The 22,952-nt window shown below is 39.2% G+C and overlaps 2 protein-coding genes across 3 annotated transcripts in view; one reads left to right on the top strand and one right to left on the bottom strand.

Moving 5' to 3' along the window:
- The first annotated feature begins 100 nt into the window (after nt 1-100).
- The window catches only part of LOC131992273 (calsenilin-like), a 30,091-nt gene continuing 7,239 nt past the window's right edge, over nt 101-22,952 (top strand). The window contains exons 1-6 of one of the 2 annotated variants that reach the window (XM_059357781.1): nt 101-658; nt 5,774-6,061; nt 6,300-6,557; nt 12,379-12,469; nt 16,252-16,426; nt 22,482-22,484. In XM_059357781.1, coding sequence (XP_059213764.1) covers nt 12,464-12,469; nt 16,252-16,426; nt 22,482-22,484 — 184 coding nt within the window. In that variant the 5' untranslated portion in view covers nt 101-658; nt 5,774-6,061; nt 6,300-6,557; nt 12,379-12,463. Of the gene's footprint in view, nt 659-5,773; nt 6,062-6,299; nt 6,558-12,378; nt 12,470-16,251; nt 16,427-21,659; nt 22,045-22,481; nt 22,485-22,952 lie in introns of those variants that run through there. The other variant, XM_059357780.1, reaches the window with a different exon arrangement.
- On the bottom strand, nt 1,192-6,308 carry trim69 (tripartite motif containing 69). Its single transcript, XM_059357772.1, has 6 exons — nt 5,638-6,308; nt 4,807-4,902; nt 4,354-4,587; nt 3,639-3,661; nt 3,431-3,546; nt 1,192-2,711 (listed from the first exon to the last, which is right to left on the bottom strand). Exons 1-6 carry the CDS (start codon nt 6,265-6,267, stop codon nt 2,167-2,169), a joined length of 1,644 nt encoding a protein of 547 aa, XP_059213755.1. The 5' UTR covers nt 6,268-6,308; the 3' UTR covers nt 1,192-2,166.

Here is a 22,952-nt window from a genome sequence, read left to right as displayed (position 1 = left end):
ATTTCTATGTATACTGTTATACATGCATTTGAGCATGAAATATGTTAAGTTACTGCACTGTAAACATATTTAAAATTGCAGTTCCATCATATCTGGTTAAATGCATGGTCCTATATGTGACCCTGTGGTAGTGTCGATGAAAAACTGTGGCCCCTCCAGCATTTAAGTTGCCAATCCTTGATCTAATGAAATGCTAATAAGCGAGCACTAAATCGGTCTTGCAATACCGCGTGTGTCCTCTGGTGGCGGTACTGAGTCGCAGTGGTGTTCAGTCTGCCTTCAGAGAGGAAGAAGAAAAGAACGCAGCTGTATCCTTAGCAACAGTTAACAGCTTTATTTTATGCTTCAAGCTAAAATTGACACTCAAACTGAGATATTAAGTTACGAGACTGTGATTTTATTCCTTAACTCCCGCTGGTGATGTAGAAGTGTACTCTGGGTGATTTCAGTACACCGACATTACCTGTATGTGGGTGTGGTTACAGGTGCAACACATCTTACAGGCTGGTAAGAGGAGCAACTTAAAAATTTTAACCACAAAGGACGGTGAAACATTGTCTTAAGCCTGTTATTTATGGAGGAAATTGACTTCAAGAAGACAAACAACATGACTGGGGTCAAAGAGAGAAGAAACGGAGGAAGGCAGCCTCTCATTAAGGTGAGGGGGTTGCCCCTGGGGACATTTCATTCACAGGTGCATCTCAATAAATTAGAATATCATAGAAAATTGTATTTACGTCAGTAATCCAATTCAAAGAGTGGAAATAACACATTATATAGATCAAAAGACCAATTTTAAAAAGTACGTTTAATATGGAAATGTTGGCCTGAATAAAGTATGTCCATCTATATGCACTCAATACTTGGTTTGGGCTATTTGACTTGAACTACTGGAAATGGATATTTCCATGATATTCTAATGTATTGAGATGCACTTGTAGGTTTAGGTGTGCTTTTGTGATTCTTCCTTCCACGCAAGCACTGGCGGATTCAGGATGTTTTAGTGGCAGGGGGCGAAAATGATAAAACCGGCACCTGCTGTATGTGATGGGGCACTTTTATCATGTTTTCTCCACTGAAGGTCACCCTGGAGGGTACTTCATCATGTTTTATTTACCACAGGGGATAGATAAGTGCACATAAGTATTTTTGTTGTTGTTGGAATAAGCACTGTGGCAAAAAGGTTTCAAGAAACGCTTTTATTAAAATGTTATCCATATAATGTGTTGTGATATTGGGTATCACTTCACAGGCATCAGCCCTTGGATCAACCAGGGTAGACAGTCGGTACAGTAAATGCATAAGGTACAACAAGTACAAAGTCGACATTCAAAGTTAAAAACATTTGTTCACATAAAAAAGAAGCCAAGTTGATTTTACATAGTCTTATTTTTCCGCAACCAGTTTCAACCACAGTTAACATATCCCATTCTCCCTAAATGCACCAAATACATCATTAACAGGATATGACGCCATATAATCAAATAAAACATAACTTCAATCATTTGTTCAACACGTCAATAACACCACAGTATAAAGGTATTTTAGTGTATCATGCACAAGATCTTTGAATCAATAAAACAACTATAATAGCACAACAACCTTAAGGTAACCAGACAGTTTCACATTCTTCACTGAAGCTCAGCTTCTCTGAAATGAAATGTGTGGCAGTAGAGCCAGTCTACAAACAACTTGTTACTTCAAGGTTCCCTGTGGAGCTTTTGTCCTTTAGGGGCTGTTTTTTAAAGAGCAGGTCCCCGTTTTATTTAAGGGATGCATACACAGTCCTACCAATGATGTCACACTTTTACACTGATCAACAGGTGGCTGTAACACACAAAGATATGCAACCATGCACCAGAAAAAATTGCAAACATGGATGCAAACAATGCTGAAATGAAAATCAGCTTTGCAAATGCTTTATGAGGAATGAAATGTTTGTTAGAACTCAAGGATTGTGAGTAATGTGGAATGTAAACAATACTTTCTTGTTTGACATCTCCACAGGGTCCTTACACATCTGTTTCTAGCTAATTCTAAGATGTAATTTACATAGTAAAATTACAAATCCACTATCATTTTGTAGAATACAAAGGAATGTTCTTATGGTTTTGGTAACTTTTTATCCCCATTCTCTATATTCAGTTGTGTTTTGGTCACAGTTTTTTAAATCTTTGGTAAGAAAACTTTGAGAGGCTCATTTTCATGCACTTTATCCAGAAAGCCCAGGTTGAAGTATGGGTACAGGGTCTCGGTGAAGTTCTCCCTGAAGGTGTAGAGGTGTGTCATGCACTCTGCGTTGTAAAAGGACACCAGGCCCCTCTTGTAATCCAGGTACACTCCGATCCTGGCCAGAGGCTCCTCCAGGGACAGGACCGTGGGGGGTGAAGTGCCCGCCATGTACTGTATCCCATAAGAGAGGGAGAGAGTCCAGAAGCCATTGGCTGGGAGGGCTTTGATGACTCCCTTTCTGGGCACGGACTCTCGGGCCACCCCCACGGTCCAGACCGTGCTGCTGTAGACTTCAATCTCCCAGTAGTGGCGCCCGTGGGTGAAGCCCTGGCTTCCGAGCAGTGACAGGGCGGCGTTGAACCTGTAGGGATTGTCCTGCACGGTGTGGTTAAAGGTCTGGTAGCGAACACAGGTGAGGGAGGAGGTCAGGCTGAGCCAAGGGTTTGCAGTGCTGGAGTTAAACGTGATGGCTGCAGGAACTAAAAACAGGAAAAGTGTTAATTAATAATATATTTAAAAGATTCTTTGATGTTGATGCTCAGATGATCAGTGTTGGTGAGCAGGGTCTCGCTTGGAGAAATTGTGTCTGAAATTGTGATCGTTCCAGTCGCTCATCAAGATACGATAGCAGTTCATCAGTTTGTTGAATGTTATGTTACCTAATCTTATACTGCTATGTCGAAATATTAAGGTTGTATTGTTTACTTTGGTGTTATTGATGGAGGTTATGTTGCTTATTCAAACTAATGAATGCTTGCTATTGTATCTTATCATTTTGCTGGTATCTGCACCTTATAATACAGTGGCATACAAAAATATAATACACTTATTAATGAAAAGTGCAACAATACATGCATATCCTAAGTATCAAACCAAATGTGATCATTCAGCTTATAATAGGCCTACTGATACAGTGGCATGGACGTGATATACACCCAGTTGGCTGCGTTCTTTATTTATGATAAGCTCTGTGAAACAATACTCTGGGAACTATAATACAGTGTTAAGGAAACATTATTTTTTGATAAGAAAACATGATAAACATGGGACTTTCCATCATGAGTCCTGGCAATGGAGATGGGTCCCAGAGCCTTGAACTCTGCAGCTGGACGCTATTGTGGTTTTTGTTTCAGTGTAATTGAGTGCTCTTAGTTTACATTTGCAAAGTAAGATGGGGCCAAAGTGTCACTTTAAGTACCTGGATAAATGCTTCCTTTCATGGATTTCCACACTCTGTACTGCAGGGGCCCCGCAAACCGACCCTCGCACAGACTTGGCGGTGTAAACGTCGGTTTCTCAAACTTCAGTGAAGGTCTGCCAACAAAAACAAAGTCAGCACAGTGAAAAGAGAGAATAAAAACAAAATCCATCGAGGATACGAAAGATAAAACATTTCCCACACTCACCTCTGTAGCAGGACTTTGATGCTCTGAAATGAGACACGGAAATAAACATGAGACAAGAGAGACAGAGCTTGGTGATTAGTTTTGTTGTATCTGAAGGAAGAGAAAGCTTTTTCCACATTACATCAATGTCTGAGCTCACGCTATCCCACCCTGTGGGATCTCCCTGTGGCTGGGGGAAAGTCCCACAGCCGTGGCCCAGAGTATGGCCCCGTGCCTGAGCTAAACTCCTTATCCTCAAGATCAGCGAGTGAGATCACTGCTCTACATCCTGTCTACACTCACTGCTCAAGTCCTTTGTTATTAGAAAAGTAACAACAGTATTCACATCTTGAACACCACTCTTCAAATAAATGCAAACTGACATGATCAACACGTTTAAGCCCTGTAAGAGTAGTGTACAAACTTAAACAGGAAAGCCAAAATGGTCACACCCTGCTCAGTGAAGTCTTGGATGTTTATGTTGGAGGCTGTTTAACATTTTGGCACAGAAATACATGACTGAACGATATATAAAACTAACTTTCACCCCAAATTCTACCTCTCTACCTCATCTTGTGTCATTGTGGTATAAATAGTTCTGGAAACAAATAAGTTTAAAATATAGAGCTCAGCATTTCTCGGCCTAATCATCCCCACAGCTGACTCATCATGCTGTTGATAATTTCCAGATGGACTGTTTTCACCGTGCATGACGTTTCATATGAGCTGAACTCACCCGGAGCAGAGTGAAGGCGTCCTGCTCTTTCAGCTTGTCCTCTATCTCGTGGACGGCTCTCTGCAGACGAGAGATCTCCACACACAGCAGGGCCTTGTGCTCGTCCAGTCGGATCAGCTCTCGGCGCTCCTCCGTCTTCAGCTTCACCTGCAGCAGCTTCTCCTCCTGGTACAGGAACTGGTGCAGGTCGCTGAACTGGGCCTCGATGCGCTGCTTCAGGTCAGCGGTGTGCTCCTGAGGTGGAAGATGATGATGATGATGATGATGAAAAATCACCTTGTGTTTTCACAAATATGGAAACTCTGCTACATTATCGTGTTTATTTTGCAGATATAGCCATTCCTTTCTGATTTTAAGACAATATATATGTCAAACTGGACACTCATAATCCAGTAGTGACTGCACTGTGTGCATTATGCATTGTATATTGGTTTTGGAAGTTTTTCCTCTCACCTTGAGCTTTTTAACCTCGTCCTCTGCTTCCCTGTCACACTGCAGCGCCGTGTTGAGCTCAACTTTAAGAGAATCCATGGAGCTGTTCAGAGACGCCTGACAGGACAGAGACACGACATCACTGCATACTGACCCACTTCTCACTTCAAATACAATGTCACATCCACTTTTACTAATTGTCCTTATGCATGAAAACACACGTCATTTAAGTCTTTTGCAAGTACTGAAAGTACAAGAGAAGGTGAACTTGCATCCTAAATAAAGGGGTCTGTCAATCACTAAGTTGGCATTATTGCCCTTACAAAAAAAGTCCAGTGAAAAACTTTGTTTGTGAAATGAAAACCCATTGTGGTTTTTGGACACATGTCATCTGAGTGAACTGCCAGCATGTGATTATTTCACATGTGAGGAAGCAAACTTCATGTGGTTTCATGCGCCATGTGTTGTTTCCGCTTGAAAAAAAATCACATATGAGTAACAAATGAGTAACATATGAGTGTATGGAAATCACGTGATATTTACAATTTTAGACAATATGGGGAAAAAGTGAATTATTTTTGAAAATTTCAGATGTGACATTTTTTTCTTTTCACATGTTACATTTTTAGTTCACGTGTGAAATTGTGATTTTCACATGTGAAAAGGGAAATTTCACATGCAACATTTTACGAGCCACATTTAAAAGACAGAAGACAGTGGCCTGTACTGCATTATGCACTGAGGTAAACATATGCATATTTTCAAAGGTGCATCCTAATTTGTAGAATTTTTGAAAGTAAACAGAAATCATTAAAGCTTCATTTTCAGATAAATTGTGTTATCTTCACTCACCCTGTACTTCTGTTCAGCCTCCTGGACACACACCATGGTATGATTCCTGTGCTCCTGGGAGAGACCGCACACCAGACACACCAGCTCCTGGTCCTCGTCACAGTAAAGTTTCAGCTCCTCTCTGTGTCTGTTGCAGCGTGGGACCGGAGCAGGAACCCTCTCTGCCACTCCAACATCTGCCAGGCAAGGTCCGGTCCCGCTCTCCTGCAGACCCTGGCAGTAGCTCTCCACTATGTTGGCAACGATGCGGTTGGGCCTGTAGCTTTGCCCGGGGTACACCTTCCTGCACTGAGGACAGGAGCCTGAGCCTCCCTGAATGGGGCCCCTGGGGCCGGTCCAGTACCCCTCAATGCAGCCCTGGCAGAAGGTGTGATCACAGGGCAAAGACACGGGCTGCTTGAACAGGTCCAAGCAAATGGAGCAGGTGAGATCTCTGCTGATTCTGTGTGCTGAGCTCTTGGTTACTTTTCCAGCGATGGGAGGCTGTCGCAGCTTTTCCATCGCTGCAGCAAAGTCTCCTTCCTTTGGTTTCCAACTTTTCTTGTCTGGTTTTATCCCCTGATTTAGTTTTTCCAAGTTCTGCAGATAAACCGTCTGGATTTTCTTCACTTCTTTCTGATTCTTGCTCATTCCTTTGCCTTGATTGTTTTCCTTTGTTCTAGTGTACAGCTGGACCTCCACGTCCTTCCTCTCCTGCAGAGTGTGGCTGCTCTCTTTGGCCTCCAGTCTTCCTGTTGATTGTGGGGAAATGAAGTGGGTGGTGCAGAAGCAGCCACAGCCTCTCAAGTCCTCAGCAGATAGTGGGGGGATCTCAATGGGCCACCCTTTTCCCTCCAGACTGACGTCACATCTTATTCAGGAAACTGAGGCGGACCGTGGATATTCTATCCTTGGCTTGTTTGTTTAGTGACGTCTAGCCAGTAAGTGCAAGAAAGTCCTGCTTTAATAAACTCTTAATCTGCTGTAGAGTAACTGCAGAAAAATGTAAATCCATATTAGTGTGAGTGTGTGACCAAGCATGAGACTGAGAGGGAGAGAGCAACAAGAAATTTGTGACCAGTAACAGATTTCCTGGTTCTTTTTATGGCAACATTCTCTGCCCAGTAAGTAATCATTGTCGCTGTAGGATAAACAAGATCATTAAGAGATTTACACAGGAAGAAAAGCGTCCTGCAGCCACCATGAGCAAATAGAAATGCTGCAGGCATCCTGTGAGTTTCTTTTTCCTCCATCCACTTATTATGACAGATATTTACAGCTCAGTCCCTGAGGGCTGGAACATCTGTCTAGTAAACCAGAGTTTCTTTAGTGTTTTTATGTGACTTGCTACACAGGAAAAAAAGTCCTGGCACATATCAGCATGTGAACAGTTTAAATATTACAGGGTGTTACATCAGGCTTATCACACTGTATGGCAGTAAAGTCAATACAGACACCCTGTACCTGTACACTGGAACATAATCAAAAGTCAGGAGAGTCAAACTAGGATTATGTAAATTTCAAAAGCGTGTGTGGGTGTGTGGATGTGTGGGTGTGTGGATGTGTGTGTGTTTAAGAGAGAGTGATGCAAAGATATGGCACAATTAACGTCTTATCTGGTATGTGAAGATAATTCACGTTTGGAGTCTCTTGGTGAAGAGGGAACTTGTATCCTTGAAAAGTCTGAGACAGCGAGCAGGTCAGCAGCTAACTTACTAGACAATGGTGACATCTGGTGTCCAAACTGAAAATGACAAAACTGCAATATTATACAGCCCCAATTCCAACAACTTTGGGATGTTTTACTAAATGTAATCAAAACAGAATGTGATATGTTAATCCTTTTATTATTATTATTATTATTATTATTATTAATAACATATATTCAATGTGTACACTCTGATTTCTGAATCTTATGCATTCTGTTGCAATTTACATTTTACACAGCATCCTTTATTTTTCAGGTAAAAATGTAGCATGAGTCAATCCATACAGGCTGTGAATAAAGTTATGAAGGTTTTCTTGAGGCAGGAATATTTTTCATAAACTGGACCTGGTTGTCTGCCAGTCTCTCCTCCACTCCATGAAAGCCTGACATGCACCTCTACCACACTGTTCCTCACTGAGCAGTCAAGAGCAAAGCAGGCAGCTCGGTTTTGACTAAGCTGTGTTATTAAGCTCTTGTTTCAAAGCATTAAAACCATCTCTCTAGTCATTTTGCAACCATTTTATTAATGTTTATGTTTTAAAAGTTCAGTGACGTAAAAGTAGAGACAAATATTTTTCAGGTAAACCTTTGGAGAGACGAGACAGGTGTGATAGCAGTCATGGCTCCAGCAGGAACTCAACTCTGTCTCTTCTCCCTGTGTTTAGTGGACCAGTAGGATGATTACAGATGTGCTGCAGATGTGCGTCCTTAGCCCTGTGACCGTGTTACCATGTGACCCCTGAACTCAGTCGCTATCCATGGTGCTGAAGAGCTGCTTGAGCTGCCTGTGGTGCTGAAGCTTTACATGTATGAAACCCTGTGTTTCATGATTTCAAAAGCATTTAACAGATTCATATTTTGCAAAACGTGTGTACATTTCCAAATATCACAAACAAAGACCAAAGCTGCACCTCTCATCAGGCTGATTGACATCGCAATCAAACTGGCAAACTCTCTCCCTCTGAATGATTATCTAGTCTCTTAGCCAAGGTTTAGTTACAACTCTGGACTAATGCAAGATGGAAATGCATTAACTTGACTATTGATTGAATATTGAATTTAAAATGATGATTTGCTGGACATACTAGGTAATATGAATAAACATATCTCAGTAAATAATAACCATCAAGCAAAGTCATGGTATAAATAGTATTAATATTTACAAATGTATAAAAAGGAATATGAGAGTCAGTTTGGATGCAGCTGTTACAATTAATAATATTAGGCCTATCTATAATTTAGAGATGCTTAAGTTTGTTAGTCGAGGAGATGCTGGGCCATCAGCCAAGACAAGCACATACTTTGCACAATAGTATTAGTTATGTTATATTTTCTTCACCATTTGGTTTGACTTGTCCTATCATTTTGGTGTCATATCCTTTTAACATTTGGACATCTCTACATGAAGACAGGTGCAATTCAGCCATTTCCAATGAGGACATAACACTAAAATATGCATTAAACTTAGATCAGGCAACAAAAAAAGTATATTTAAGCATATTTCTGTTTATCTTGCCTTCAGTTTCCTTGGTCTTTCTTTACGGTTATAGCTTCTTACCTCTCCTGTACACGCTTTTGTGTACACAACATGCACATATCACCTGTGAAACTGAAATATTACATAAAACGAAAATATAAACACATGTTAAATGCCATCCAATCACACTGCAATAAACTAGGTCAGATGTTGTGGATGCGTTGCATTAGTTATGATGTGTGATAACTGTAAAATATGTGCAAGAAGACAGGTTATATGATATACAACTTTTATGTCCTGTAAAATAAGTTAATTGAAGGCACACAGAGTAATTAACTTGTAACCTTCAGTAGTCCCTGATTTAAAAAAATAACCATCTTTAGAGCTGCTCAGACCTGCACACACATAATTAACACAGGAGGCAGATTAGGATTGTTGAGTTAATTAAAACGCTGACATGCTTTGGCATTGTGATTCCTGTAAACCTCATGGGTCAGAAAACGGAGGTGAAAATTTGAATGGGGTGCAGCAGAGGGTAAGTGAAGTTGTTTTAGTATTGCAGCCGGTGAATTATATTTTTAAAAAAAGCTAAATTATTTGCTCAATTACTAAAGTCCCTCTAACATGGCTGTAGATTCTTAGTCTTCACCATGTGTTGCTTCTTCGACAGATCTCTTTGAAGTAAACCTAACAGTATGTTATTGTATAGTTAATTGAGAGGGCTGTAGAGATTTTAATTTGGGATCTTCTATATTTTAACCTTTAATGTCTGCTTTGCTGTGAGGCTGTTTATCTTCATCTGCCTCATTACACAACCACCTCTGTATCGGCTATGACTCATAAACAGGTTTCAATGTTACATATAGAGGCTATGTTCGTGCCTCTTATCATACAAAGGGATGAGAAGAAGCAGTTGGTATTTATGGCACAGCTGGAGACAAAGTGTGAATATGTGCACAAATGTGTGCAGCCATGCGTGTGAGTGTTTGTGGCAAATTCTGAAAGAAAATGCAATATTTATGAGGACAGAGAGAAAATAAAAGATAGACTTTTTCACAGACATGTACAAACACGCGCGCGCACACACACACACACACACTCACACTCAGAAGGCACATCTGCACTGAACACACACACACACCTTCAATTAAACCCTGAGCTGATGTGTAAGGCACCAGGGAAACTGGAGGCTCTCTGGAACTTGTGAGGCTAAAAATAACCTCAGTGTCTGCAGGAGTGAGAGACCTGTAGGAAGATAAGAGGCACAAGGACAGACTGTGCGGAAATATTGAATTTCTCCAGTTAGCATGATGGTGGTAACCGTGGTGATAGTATTAGTTACAATAAATATTAGTTACTCTGACATCTAATGGAATTATCACATTCAAATATTACAAATTGTATAATTTCACTCAAAAAAATAATAATTTTAGCCTAGCTAGAAGCCAAAATTACATTGATGACCCCTGACTTTTACTTAAGCACCATTATTGAATCAAAATGTTTATTTGTCCAATACTTTGGTTTATCATTAAATACCTGCAAAACTAATGATATTACCATCAACCTCTGTTGTTTGTGTTTCATGCTAATTAGCTTGCTAACATGCTAAACTAAGATGATTAAAAATAAACTGACTACATAAACAGTATACCTACTAGACATTGTAATGTTGGCATTGTCATTGTGAGCAACAACCAGGCACCATTTTTGTCTTTATTTTACAAATGTATGCCCACTAGTGCTGCAATGAAATCGCATATTTTGTTGATTACTCATCTAGAATAAAAGGCAACTTTTGGTATACCCAGAAAGTGAAATTCATATTATATTCTTCCCATCACCCAGCCAGTGTTTCTCTCTTCCGCTCTCTATTCCCTGTTTATCTTCAGCTCTGTTTTTTTGACAGATTCCCCCCGACAATAAAACTCCCCCCTCCTCCTCCTTCTCCTCATGACTTTCATAGAATTTGAGAAGAGGCACTTAAGCAGATGCAGAGGCAATGTCGGAGCGTATTTTGGGCACAGGAGGCAACTTCCTGCACTCCTATTCATTTACCTTCGAGGCTAATGTGAAACCATGGACAGACGCAGGTGTACAGTACAAAGAGTGCTCTAACTATAATGTCACATTCAAAGTCGCATGCATCCTGTTTATTCAGTGTTGTTCAGACTTACTTTGTTGTTTTTTGTGGTTTGAGAACATTTTGGTAAGAACACATAAACCAACCCCCTAAATTAACCCATCTATTAGAGAGACCATTACACTATAAATATTGTGATATTTGTATTTTTTAACACTGAAATGACCCAAGTGGGTAACAGCTTTTTAATAAGGTTCTTGTAATAAGTATACATATAGGTAATAAGGCCATTATAAGTCATAACATGCTCTTTAAGATTATTATGTGTTAAGACTGTATAAGTGTAAATTATAGCACCCTATTATTCCTATCTGATCTAACACAAGAACTTGTAGACCTCTATTAAGGTTTATTTTGTTTTGTTTTTTGCTTCATTGCTAAAAAAAATAGTATTTATATCTAATTTCTTATACACGTTTTATCATCCTTAATCATATGCACCAAATAAGTGCCTAATGAAGAAATTCCGAACCATAATAAGGCATTGTTCTTGCTTAAGATCCAGTAACTGCAAGAAAATGCAGTTCATGCGAATAAATGCCTAATAAATTATGTATTAATCTTAATAAAGCAACAAAAACAGCTTAACAAAGGTTTAACAATGGACTTATTTTAATGGCCTTTCTGTCTATGAACTAAATCTCATTACAACCTAGTTTAAAGGGTGTATCATTTTCCTCTTTCAGTTTTGCATGTTGACATATTGTTATTTTCATCCTGCAAATTGTGTTTAACTTTTTCAGATGTCACAGTCAATCACAGTGATTAATTGTCACAAGCAGTCTGCAAGAGTGTCGTGTCTGTTGATGGTGGGGCTGTTAATATAATAATATAACACGCCTTCTGTTTTTATTTTTATTATTATTATATCTGAGCAGGATCATACAGAAAGCCTCGCACAAAGATATGAAATCAGCAAATCTATTTGGACAGTATGTGATTATGAAACACAGCAATCTTTTTTTAATTTCCTCAGAGAGACACACTGTTAGTGCCTGTCTGAGTCTGGACCCATACACCATCACTGCAGGTTATAATATGTCTGGCACTTCTAATAATATGTGTCACGATGTGAACACCTCATCCACACCTCACTCCTGCTGTCCCTCTATAAATTGTCCGCCTCCTCTTCACTTGTTGAGAGCAGCTCAGGCTCTGATGCTCTTATTACTGTATCTGTTGAGGATCACGACTCTCCTGCAGATCACTGACTGAGTCATGTTTTAATCCTCTGACTCTTCAGGTTCGTTAATCTGCGGCTGTGATGATGTAGTTTTATAGTGTTTATCCTCAGCTCGGTGTGTGTCTGTGTCTGTGTGTGTGTGTGTGTGTGTGTGTGTGTGTGTGTGTGTGTGTGTGAGCTCAGCACTCTGAGCAGCTCTGCTCCTCCTTCATATCGCTCTTTTCTCTCCGTCTCTCTGCATGCTGCTGCAGATCACTTCAGGGTCGTCTGAGGAGCGCAAGCAGAGGAGGATTGCAGCAATTTATTCTGCAAAACAGCAACACACATCCAGACGCAATGCAGGTACAATAAACATTTATTTCTATTTGCTTTATTTTACTTATTGCTGGGATAAACATGCATGCAGAGGGATAATTCATGGTAATACTCCTTTATGTGATAAGAGTACCTGTGGTACTGTGTAGGTCACTTACTACAATCATAGTACTTTCTAATCCATCACTTGCAAAAAGTCTTCACAGCAAACTGAACATTACGGAGAAAAAGCTTTGGGTCACAGTCACATTTTAGTAAAGGATTTCAGTGTGATTTCCAGTGGTAGAAGAAGTACTTGGGTATACTTTAGTTAAACTGTAAGTAATAGAAAAAATACTCAGTTACCAGTGAAAGTCCTGCATTCAAAATTTACTGAAGTACTCAAGCGTTATTAGCTAAATTTACCTAAAGTAACAAATGTCAAAATGTCAAATTATGCAGAATGTCTCCTTTCAAAATGTGATGACATCATTTTATTGTATTGATAGGCAGTATTTTTATGGTGGCTGCTTGATTACTTTAACTGCTTTATGTGCTGTTAGTTTAATCTATTAAAATCATAGACTGCATAAAATATTAAAATGTGTTATATGTTATTAGTCATGTGTTTTGTATCTAAAAGCTATAACATATAGAGGTATGATATTTCCCTCTAAAATGTAGGGAAATGGAAGTTAAAGTAGCATAAAATTAAAGTGCAAGTAACTCAAAACTGGATTCAACTGCAGTACTTGTTTAAACTGGTGATATAGAACTTTAAACCACATCTCTTGGATGAAAAGCACTAAATAATAAAGTTTATTATAATTTGAAGTACTAATGTAGTAATTTAAAGTGTAAAATAAAAAGAAATTGAAAAAAATGCAATGCATTAAAACAAGGGCAAATAGAAAATAAAAAGTTAGATGTGAATGTAAAAAAAAGTAGGCAGTAAAATTAAAATAGTATAGTAATATTAATGATATTAATAAAATCAATAGGTTTTCAGCTGTTTAAAAATGTTTATTATATAGGGCACTGTTGGTCAAGCTAACCTTAATTCAGAGGTAAATACAATATCTGGGGGTTTTCGTGCATTCTTTTTAACATCTTACCCATGAGAGAAATAAAAGGAGGTTCAGAGCATCTCAGGTGGATCATAGTTGGCTGTGCAGGCAGCAGAGCTGGAAGCTGTGATACAAGCTCGAAAAGATCCAAAGCAGGCGAACAGCAGGTTTTTCTGCCATCAGTTGTCTCTTTTTCAACTGTCCTGGATGAAAGAGACCGTCTCTGCAGACATCCGGTTGTCTGGTGTGTGGAATTTGTTTTTGCATTGTGTGTGTGTGCTCACAAAGAACATGATCACTGGAAGATGGTCGCCCAGAACGTTCATGATGACTCCCAAGGAGTCATCCCAAGGAGCATCTCACTGCTCACATGGCTTCAGTACTTTGAATAATGCAGTTCTTCTTCTTCTTCTTCTTCTTCTTCTTCTTCTTCTTCTTCTTCTTCTTCTTCTTCTTCTTCTTCTTCTTTCTTTTAGATCTCAAGTTTCTCAACATGGATTCACAGAAATTCTAAATGAGTCACGGATGATTAAGTTAAACTGATATTTTTTATATTTCTTTGATATATTATACGGTCAGCCCTAACCCAGAGACTCTCAAGAAGGTTGTGTGAATTTTGTGGTTGCATATGTGTGTGTCTGTTTGTTTATGTGGCTTTTGGAGGGTCCATGAAGTATCAGTCTGTATTACTCAAAGTCATCTTTCACCTCACCGCAGCAGCCAACTCGGATCTTTTATTGATGCAGTTTTAAGGAGTTTGAATTATTGAGCAACATTCTCGATGCTCTGTATGCTTTGGCATCCTTTCATATTCAGATAGAGGACCAGAGGGACAGAAGAGCTCCCCAGATAGTACTTCTATCTATTTTCTACAAACTCTTTACATTACAACCTCTTAAATCCTCTTTATCACAAGCAAGTAAAATACTTAGTGGAGGCAAAGAAAAGGGACGCAAGAGCATTAAGACAAGACAAAACCAGCTCTGAAAAACTGAACAGCAAAAGGAAGACGCCACTGAAAGGCTGGACATGTAGCACTGCCCTGCAGAACAGCACATTATGCAATGACACTGACAGATGCTATGAGTCAACACATACTGTATAGGACTGAAAAACACAGTTTCTACACTTATAGCGCCTGAGAAAAACAAAATATTTAAAATGCTAAGCATCACAGTGGTTTATTTTACAGTCGATCAGTTTTGCCATTTCATTCAGACTCAGAAATGTTAATCTTATATATCATAAATAGGAATCAGAACAGAACAGTGAGGGTGCATCCAGTGTGAGATGTTATGTGGTGGTGAAACTGGAAACAAAAGAGCGTCCATGTCCCTATTCTCATAAGTACTCATCTTACAAGAATATTGGATTCTTCTTAATTCTTTCTCTTGTTTTCCGGACACTAAGCACATTTTTATACTAGCTTGCTGTGTCTTAATCTGTGTAATACATACATTTCAGCATGTAGGTAAAACGAGCAGGGGTGAATCTACGACAGTATTTATTCCTGAGGTATTGATCTTCTCATTCTCATGTCTGAATGTAACTCCTGCTGCTGGTCCAGCTGTCACAAGCACATGTAACCTGCCAGTGCCAAACCTGTTGTTATGTCATACCACCTTGTAATTAAAAACTTACATTATATATATATATATATATATATATATATATATATATACTCAGTTATGAGAAGTTATATCAGAGTAAAATGTGCTTAAATTGGATGAAATGTGAGACACTGCCTTATCATAAGGATCTTACATTAAAGTGCTACAGACCTCCTGGTATCGCGGATTATGTGTTCTACACCAAGAGAACCACTTAAAAGCAAAACTTTAAGAGAACTGACAGGACATGTAATCGTGGACAGCACAAAGATGAATTTTTTTTGAATTTCTGTCTGCATGTGTAGTATGAAGCTCTGCATTAGGAACAAACGACTAACTTTCTACTAAATCATGTGTACCAACTACAAGACGGAGAGTCTATAGCAGAGCTGCTGAACGTTTAGCCTCTGGGCCAATGGTGGCCCCCCTCAGGAAAATATGTCATGACATGAAATGCATGCATTGTGTTTGAATCTTTCCACTGTCCATCCACTTGTAGAAAACTAATGGTTGCATGGTCACTCTGTTGTGTATGCAAGTGATGTTAGATGAGGTTAGTAGGTTCTGTGCAGCCCTCAATCAAATGCTGATTCCCTAAATTGGCCACCCCTGTTCTACAGTCATGCACGCAGGTCTGTGAAGCCATATTTGGGCACAGCGCAATGCTATGAACTAAATGCTAACAATGACAATGACAAACGAGCATGATCACAAAAGTCACTGGGTCTCCAAAGTGATTAGGATTCATCCACTGGGCACCGTGAATATCTGTACCCAATGTCATGGACATCCATCAAATAATTGTTGAGATATTTCAGTCTGGACCAAAAGTGGTGGACTCACTATTAACAGGCCAGCATTGCCTTCCTGAGTTAAATCATATTTATTCAGTTAATTAGTTAATCCAATCAGATAAGAAGTTGTGTTACAAATTATACACTGTGAAGAAAAAACAAAGCAGGGGAGGAACCTGGATCCTCTTGCTAAGTTCAGACACATACAAGAAATATGTGAGCAAAACTGTCTGCTATAACATTACAGATATTATTTGTGTGTCTTTTTTCCAGACAGGGTGAGCTGTTTTCTGCAGAATCATCATAAGGCCTGTCTTCTCATTTCTCTCTCAGAAGACTTTCTTTTCTGTCTCCCTCAGGCGGATGAGAAGGCAGTGGATGGCGGCCTGCTGCCGGATGCCAACGGGAAAGATCCAAACCCGGAAAGACAGACTGACGGCTCCAAGTGGCAGAAACCACGACTCACACGTAAATCTCTCATGAAGTGTTGTCTCGTCAAGTGGATCATCGCCAGTACCACGCAGCAAGGCCCAGGTACAGGCACATAAAGAGACACACCACCAGGCATAACACCCTCCACAAAACACAGTGTGTTAAATATCTGCATGATTGTGCGTGATATCAGGGGAAGTCGGACTCACAGCAAAGCAGGAGGGAGATACAGTAGGAGGGCAGACCTTTAATCTCCTGCACTACAGAATACATGAATTTTAAAGCATCTGCCCCATTCACAGAATGTACATCTACTGTATGTTCTCGCTGTTCTTTTCTTCTATTCAGTATTTACAGCACAGGCCTCTCGCTCCAGCAAACGCCACTTCATTTCAGCAGCTAATCAGTCAGTGCAGGGGCCATTTTCACTCTCACCTCTGATTCTGCTCTAAAGAATTAAGTTTGATCTTTTCCTCCTCATCTAATGCTCGCACTCCCTCTCCTTTTCTCTCTCTTACACACAGTACTGTTGTTTTTGTCTCACTGCTTCACCTCCAAGAAATTATAAAGAAGGATTTAATGTTAAGGTATAGCTATATTCAAATACCATTATTTATAAGTAAATGAATCCATAAGAAAATTAAAGAATATATAGCTTTGTAGGAGCACATTCTGAAGATGAAGAGCACGGTGTGTTGCACTGACTGCCTGTACGTGGCCCCTTTTTCTCGGTTTATCTAAATTATTGACATTGTCTTTCAGTGCAGACAGACAGTGCAGGCTGTGTGCGTGCACTTGACAGACAGAACAGACTTTTAGTTCTGCAATAGGACAATGCAATATCTCAAAAATTCCCTCAATTCAATTTATAAATAGAAGTGGATTATTTTTCCCTCTGATACCTTTATCAGCCTGGCTAGCAGTGATGAGCAGACAAAATGTCTCCTCTGCAGTTTCCAGAAATGACCCGCTGTTGTTATTTACTGCTGACTTCTCTCTCTGCCAACAGACATGTCATGTGCCTCCGACAGGACAGTGATGTAAACAGTAGCAGGACAAATGCACCCATGGCTGACAAACCATTACTTCAAACAGGTGCATGATGACATTTAAATATAATCCCTAATTTGGACATCAGATAAGAAATAGTCTTTATGTTTTATTTATGAGGCCTAACATTCGACCATACATATTTAAATGCAAATATTTGTAAAGGGTATGAGCAGATCACCATCACATTATTACAACTTGATCTCCATCTACTGGTCTGCAGACGTTATTACACCTTAGTGTCTGTCTCTGCACAGCAGAAGGTTGTTTGCACTTACAAAGGTGTATATATGTAGTGGTGGAAGATATTTTACTTAAGTAAAAGTAGAAATACCAGAGTGTTAAAATATTTACAAGTAAATGTCCTTCATTCAAATTCTTATTTAAAAGTACAAAGGCATTAGCCTCAAAATATACTTAAACTGCAAAAAGTAGTACTAATTATCTGAAAGGCACATTTCTGAATATTGTATATTATAGTACTGGGTTCCAATTATTTATGCAGTTATTTGTACATCACTTGAACATTGCAGCTGGTAAAACAGGAGCTTCTTTTTTTACTAGATATACTGCTAGGTAGCTTAATAATACATCATCATATATTAGTTGATTATAAATTAGAAGAATTATGGAAAGTTACTTGAGAAGTCAAATAAGCATAATTGACTAAAAGTATAATATTTTCATCTGTATTTCAGTGAATTGAAAGCATAAAGGTAAAGTAAAATGGAATAAAAGACAGAAAAATACTCAAATGAAGTGAAGTACATTGACTCCAATTTTTCTTTAAAATACAGTACCTGAGTAATAAACTTGAATCTCTGAATGACCCAATAAAATTAGCCGAGGGTGTTGCAGGATGATCCTGGCTAAGGTTTGCAGGGTTTCCACCCAGTTTCACAGGTGACAAAAAAAAAAGCAACTCAGAGCGAAATCCTTAAGTCATAAAAACAGGAGCGAAAACAATTTAGGAATCAAAGAAATGACAATCTGCTTCTGAAATTGTCTGATTTGGTGTTAATAAAGCAAACAAGCATTTTTCCGCCGCAGCTGTAGCAGCGTTTGAATCTGCCAAATATCACAGAGGCAATTAGTCATAGTTATGGCTGCTGTCGGGCCTTCTGCACACTCTTCTCCATGATAACTGTTTAAGAGAGGAAGCAAGCTGTCATATAATATTACAGAGAGTGAAAACATTTGTGTTTTCTGTTGAATTATATCAGCTGCTAAAAGGGGAGGTATGACCATCTGTGAATAGCCTACAGATGATGGAAATACTATTATAAAAATGGCCTTAGAATTTTAGCCATTTTACTTTTAAAATGCTAACACTGATTACCTGACGTTTGTCAGGTAATCAGTGTTAGCTATGCACATTTAGAAACTATGCTCAACAATTCAATTCAAGTGAAACCTAGACCAAAATAGTCCAAGAGTGCATGTGGAATCCCCCTTTGCACCATGCAAAGTGTGTGCATGAAGCCTCTCCAGAAAGGTAATTTCTTTCAGAGATAAAATGCATAAAAAATCAATGAAAGAGCAAAGAAATGTTGCAATAAGAACAAGACTGAGAGAGAGAGAAAGTAAAGATCAGGGTGTTTAATTGTGTGACGAGAAGCGGTGTGACAGTTTTTGATAGATGGGCTCAGGCTCTGAGCTGTAATGCTGCTCTCACTGCAGTCATTAAACCTGATGGTGAGACTGATGGTTGCACTGTCTGCATCTTTGCATGCTTAAGCCACCTCACTCTTGTCTGTATTTAATAGAAGAACAGGGATAGATCAGCACTTAGAGTGCATTAAACAGTATAATGCTGCATTATTTTTATGGCAGGAGAGTTCCCACATGATCTCATACATCTTGCATGTTCTGTAATGGCTGAGTGTGTTTCTGTCCGGTGTGGTGGAATTAACCTACACATCAAAAACAGAAAAATCCATATGTGTACGCAAAGGGTAGCTACTCACACAGTTTTATTAGCTGGAGCTCCATCACCTCTGATCTCCCAGTTTACACTGTGCTTGCTCACATATAAGGCAAAGTTAGGTGTATTATATTGGTCATTTTAGTATATTCAATGAAAACAGGTGCTTTTCCTCTGACTGAATGACTGTTTGAGTGACCTCCAGTGTGAACTGTGATATAAATAATAATATATAATTTAATATAATAATATAATACAAGCCTTCATTAGACGTCCACAAGGGACTTATTTGTCAAGGATTGTATAGATAATTAGTGCAGTGCTCATTCAAGATTATACAATACATCTGCCAAGTCTGAGGTCAATCGGATCTTGTGATATGAGAAGGACATACACACACATACACACACACACACACACACACACACACACACACACACACACACACACACATACACACACACACACACACACACACACACACACACACACACACACACACACACAGATATATAAAGATTCCTGACTTTATAGTTAGATTATGCTGCTAAAGCACCACCTATCGGTAGAATGGTACCAGATTTTTCAGACATATCTACACGTGTCCAACAGCACAAATCGTCCAGGAGATATGACATTTTTTGTAATATAGTCCCTGCGTACAGCATTTGAGCAAACTTTGAGAGCCAGCTATGGCTGTCCACACTTTTTCCATTTTGGTCCAGAGATCTTGTGTACAAAATTTGTGACCTGGCGTGGGTGTAACCACACCGTATGTAGTATTTGTGCATGTGTATAGGTGTGTATATGTATGTGAGTGTGTAGACATTACATGTATTTTTGAATGGGTAAAAAATGTGCAAGAAAAGTATTTCTTTATGGACTCTTTTTGGCTTTACCCAAATTATGCCACAGGGTTGGAAGCACATTGGTTCCCAATCTTAACCTAGGAGTAGTAGCAAAAAAAAAAGATTTAGACACAATTCAAAATGACATAAAAAATTGATCAAGATGCAAGTGGCTTATAAGGATAGATTTATCTATCCCACAAAATAAAGACAAAAACGTTGTTTCTGAGAGTAAAGGTTAAAAAGTTACAGGCCAAAATGTAAAGCTTGTTGTTGTTACAGTGCCACCATCAAACTGTCAAACTGAGCCACATTTAAACACTGAACTCCCCAGTATCCACCTGCCAAGTGTGAAGAACAATGACAAACCTTTCTTAAGATATGCAAAAGACACTACTTACATACACACAGATTCCTTGCTTTATAAACAGTAAGGCACTATTATGATCTATAATAGACAACTACTGTTATAATAATACAAACAAACATTGCACTATGACATCAAAGTCTCGCTCTGAAATGTCAGTTGTATTCATACACGTGTAACACTGCTCCTGAGGTGCGCTGTGAATAGAATCAAATTCTTTTTTAGTATTTTTGGAGTGGCACCATCCCAGTTCATTAGTTATATCAGTAGCTGTTTGACTCAGACATGAAAGACGAGTCCATTTACATAAACCCTTCGTGGCTATCGAAATGCATTTCTGGCCCGCTTTCTCTCCCTCTTCTAAGACCAATATTTTACCTCTCAACAATTGATTTGCCCTCCACCCCCCTTTGTACTTTAACTGAGTCCATTATGTTGTGCAGAGTCATCAGCTGTGAACTATACTCACATTCTTCTTCACTCCCGTTGTCCTTCCCCGCATTATAATCATACCAAGGCTCATTCATCTTTTAACAACAACACAAAGCATAAAAAAGTATCTACCAAATACAAATACTCTGCATGTTTGTGAGCATTTTACAGGAGCTACACCTCTGAGGCGTGCAGCTCGCTTTTGCGGCACAGATATAATTCACTTTACTATTCTTAACTACAATGTCATAAACCGAGCACCGTTTTTACAGTCACAACGGTCACAGTGTTTTTCAGCTCTGAGTGAATCCTCCTGAGTTATTGACCGCGTGTATGGCTGAACGACCTAGTAGACACAAGCAGCGCCACACAGGGCAGGGCAGGCTCCTTCATTCTAAGTGCTGTTCATATCCCAGCCATCAGCGGATGTGGATCAATGCTTGGTTTTACAGCTTTGCATCCTTGAAATGACTGGGCAAATAAAGACAGCTTAGACTGTCAATCAGAGACTATTAGTAAAGAAATTCCTTCAGTAACAACCCCCTCCTTACCAACCTCAAACACACACAAGAATGCACACACACAGCTAAGGGCAGAGTGAGAGGAGATGGAGTGAGTGGGGGGGTGGAGCCCCTGAGTTGATGGAGTTGTGGGAGAGATCCTAAAATGAACTGGCCAGGAGGTAAAATGCCGGCGAGAAGTAACAGAGATGGATCGAGTGGAGAAAGCTTCGGCTCATTTTGGAGGATTAACACTCTATGAATTTGATATTTATTTGCACATAATGGACTTTGAACTTGTTTGCTTTGAGGAGGATGCTCTGTGGGCAATCTTTTTTGTCTAACTGGTCAGCGGTTTGAGTCAGGGGTTTCATTTAAGTGAACAAAATTGCTGATGCCTGTGCAAAAACACTGATAAAAGGACGCGGCAGGAGGAAGTTGACGTTAAGTTTTTTAAAAGGGTTTTTGCACAGGAGATATCTAATGCAAGGCCACGATGGAGGTGGATGGCATGGAAGTAATTGCCATTATTGTTGTTATTGGACTGTTTATTGTCGTGCTCAAACAGTTTGGGGTTTGGGAGCCCTTGTCACTGGAAGGTAAGACATAAATGTTTATGTTACAACCTTTATCTTCTGTGTACAATTATCTTGTTAAAACTTTCTTGTTGTTTGAGTTTGTCAACTGAAATAGTGATCTTTAAATTATAAGTAAATGCAGTCACATAAGCAGACTGGTAAATATTAAAGGACAGGTTCACCTATTCTAAAATAAACGTAAAAACAAACGTATAGAGTTTTTGGTTGCTGTAGGTGTTTGTCTTCTTCATACTGGCCGTGTACATCTGCAGCAACCAAAAACTCTTTCAATGTACATATTGGCATGTTAATGTTGTGAACCCATTTTTAATATAGGGTTCACTGTGTTGGTACATGTTGGTAACTTGTGGACATCAATCCAAATATTTTAACTTTCTTCTTCCCCTTTCATTTCATCATCACCACCTTTTCCCATTTGTGTTTTTGCTCTTATAAAGATGGTGAGTACCTCGATGGTATTCCTCTGTGAACTCTTATTAAGTTTAATTTCATCCCAGCTGTCTCTGTAAACTTCTTCCCCTTCATTTTTTTTATCGAACTGAACTTTGTCCCTTTGGCTGGTATAGTAAGAAGCTCTCTCCCTTGTGGACATTGGGACTTGTTCATCACAGGTGTTGCTAATAAGATTAATTATGGTTGCTTTGAGTGATGTCGTCCTTACTGACACACAGACTTCATTCATTAGTGACACCTGTGATTATACGGCAATTTAAAAGCTGTGTCTTAAATCATTCCCTTTTTGCTACTTATATTTCTTAATTATATCAAGAATTATCAGTGTGAAGTTTATGCTCTGGTGACCTTAAAAATGTCCACTATGGGGCAGGAGGAAGAAGACTGCTTGTCTGCTCATTTCCTCCTTTTACACCACTATTTGTCCAAGAACCTCTTATAAATTCTCCCACTTT

Source organism: Centropristis striata, chromosome 19 (assembly GCF_030273125.1).
Source record: "Centropristis striata isolate RG_2023a ecotype Rhode Island chromosome 19, C.striata_1.0, whole genome shotgun sequence".
In the NCBI taxonomy this organism is placed as follows: Eukaryota; Metazoa; Chordata; class Actinopteri; order Perciformes; family Serranidae; genus Centropristis; species Centropristis striata.
Note: the sequence above shows the minus strand (reverse complement) of the source record. Positions and strands in the feature narration are given on the sequence as shown.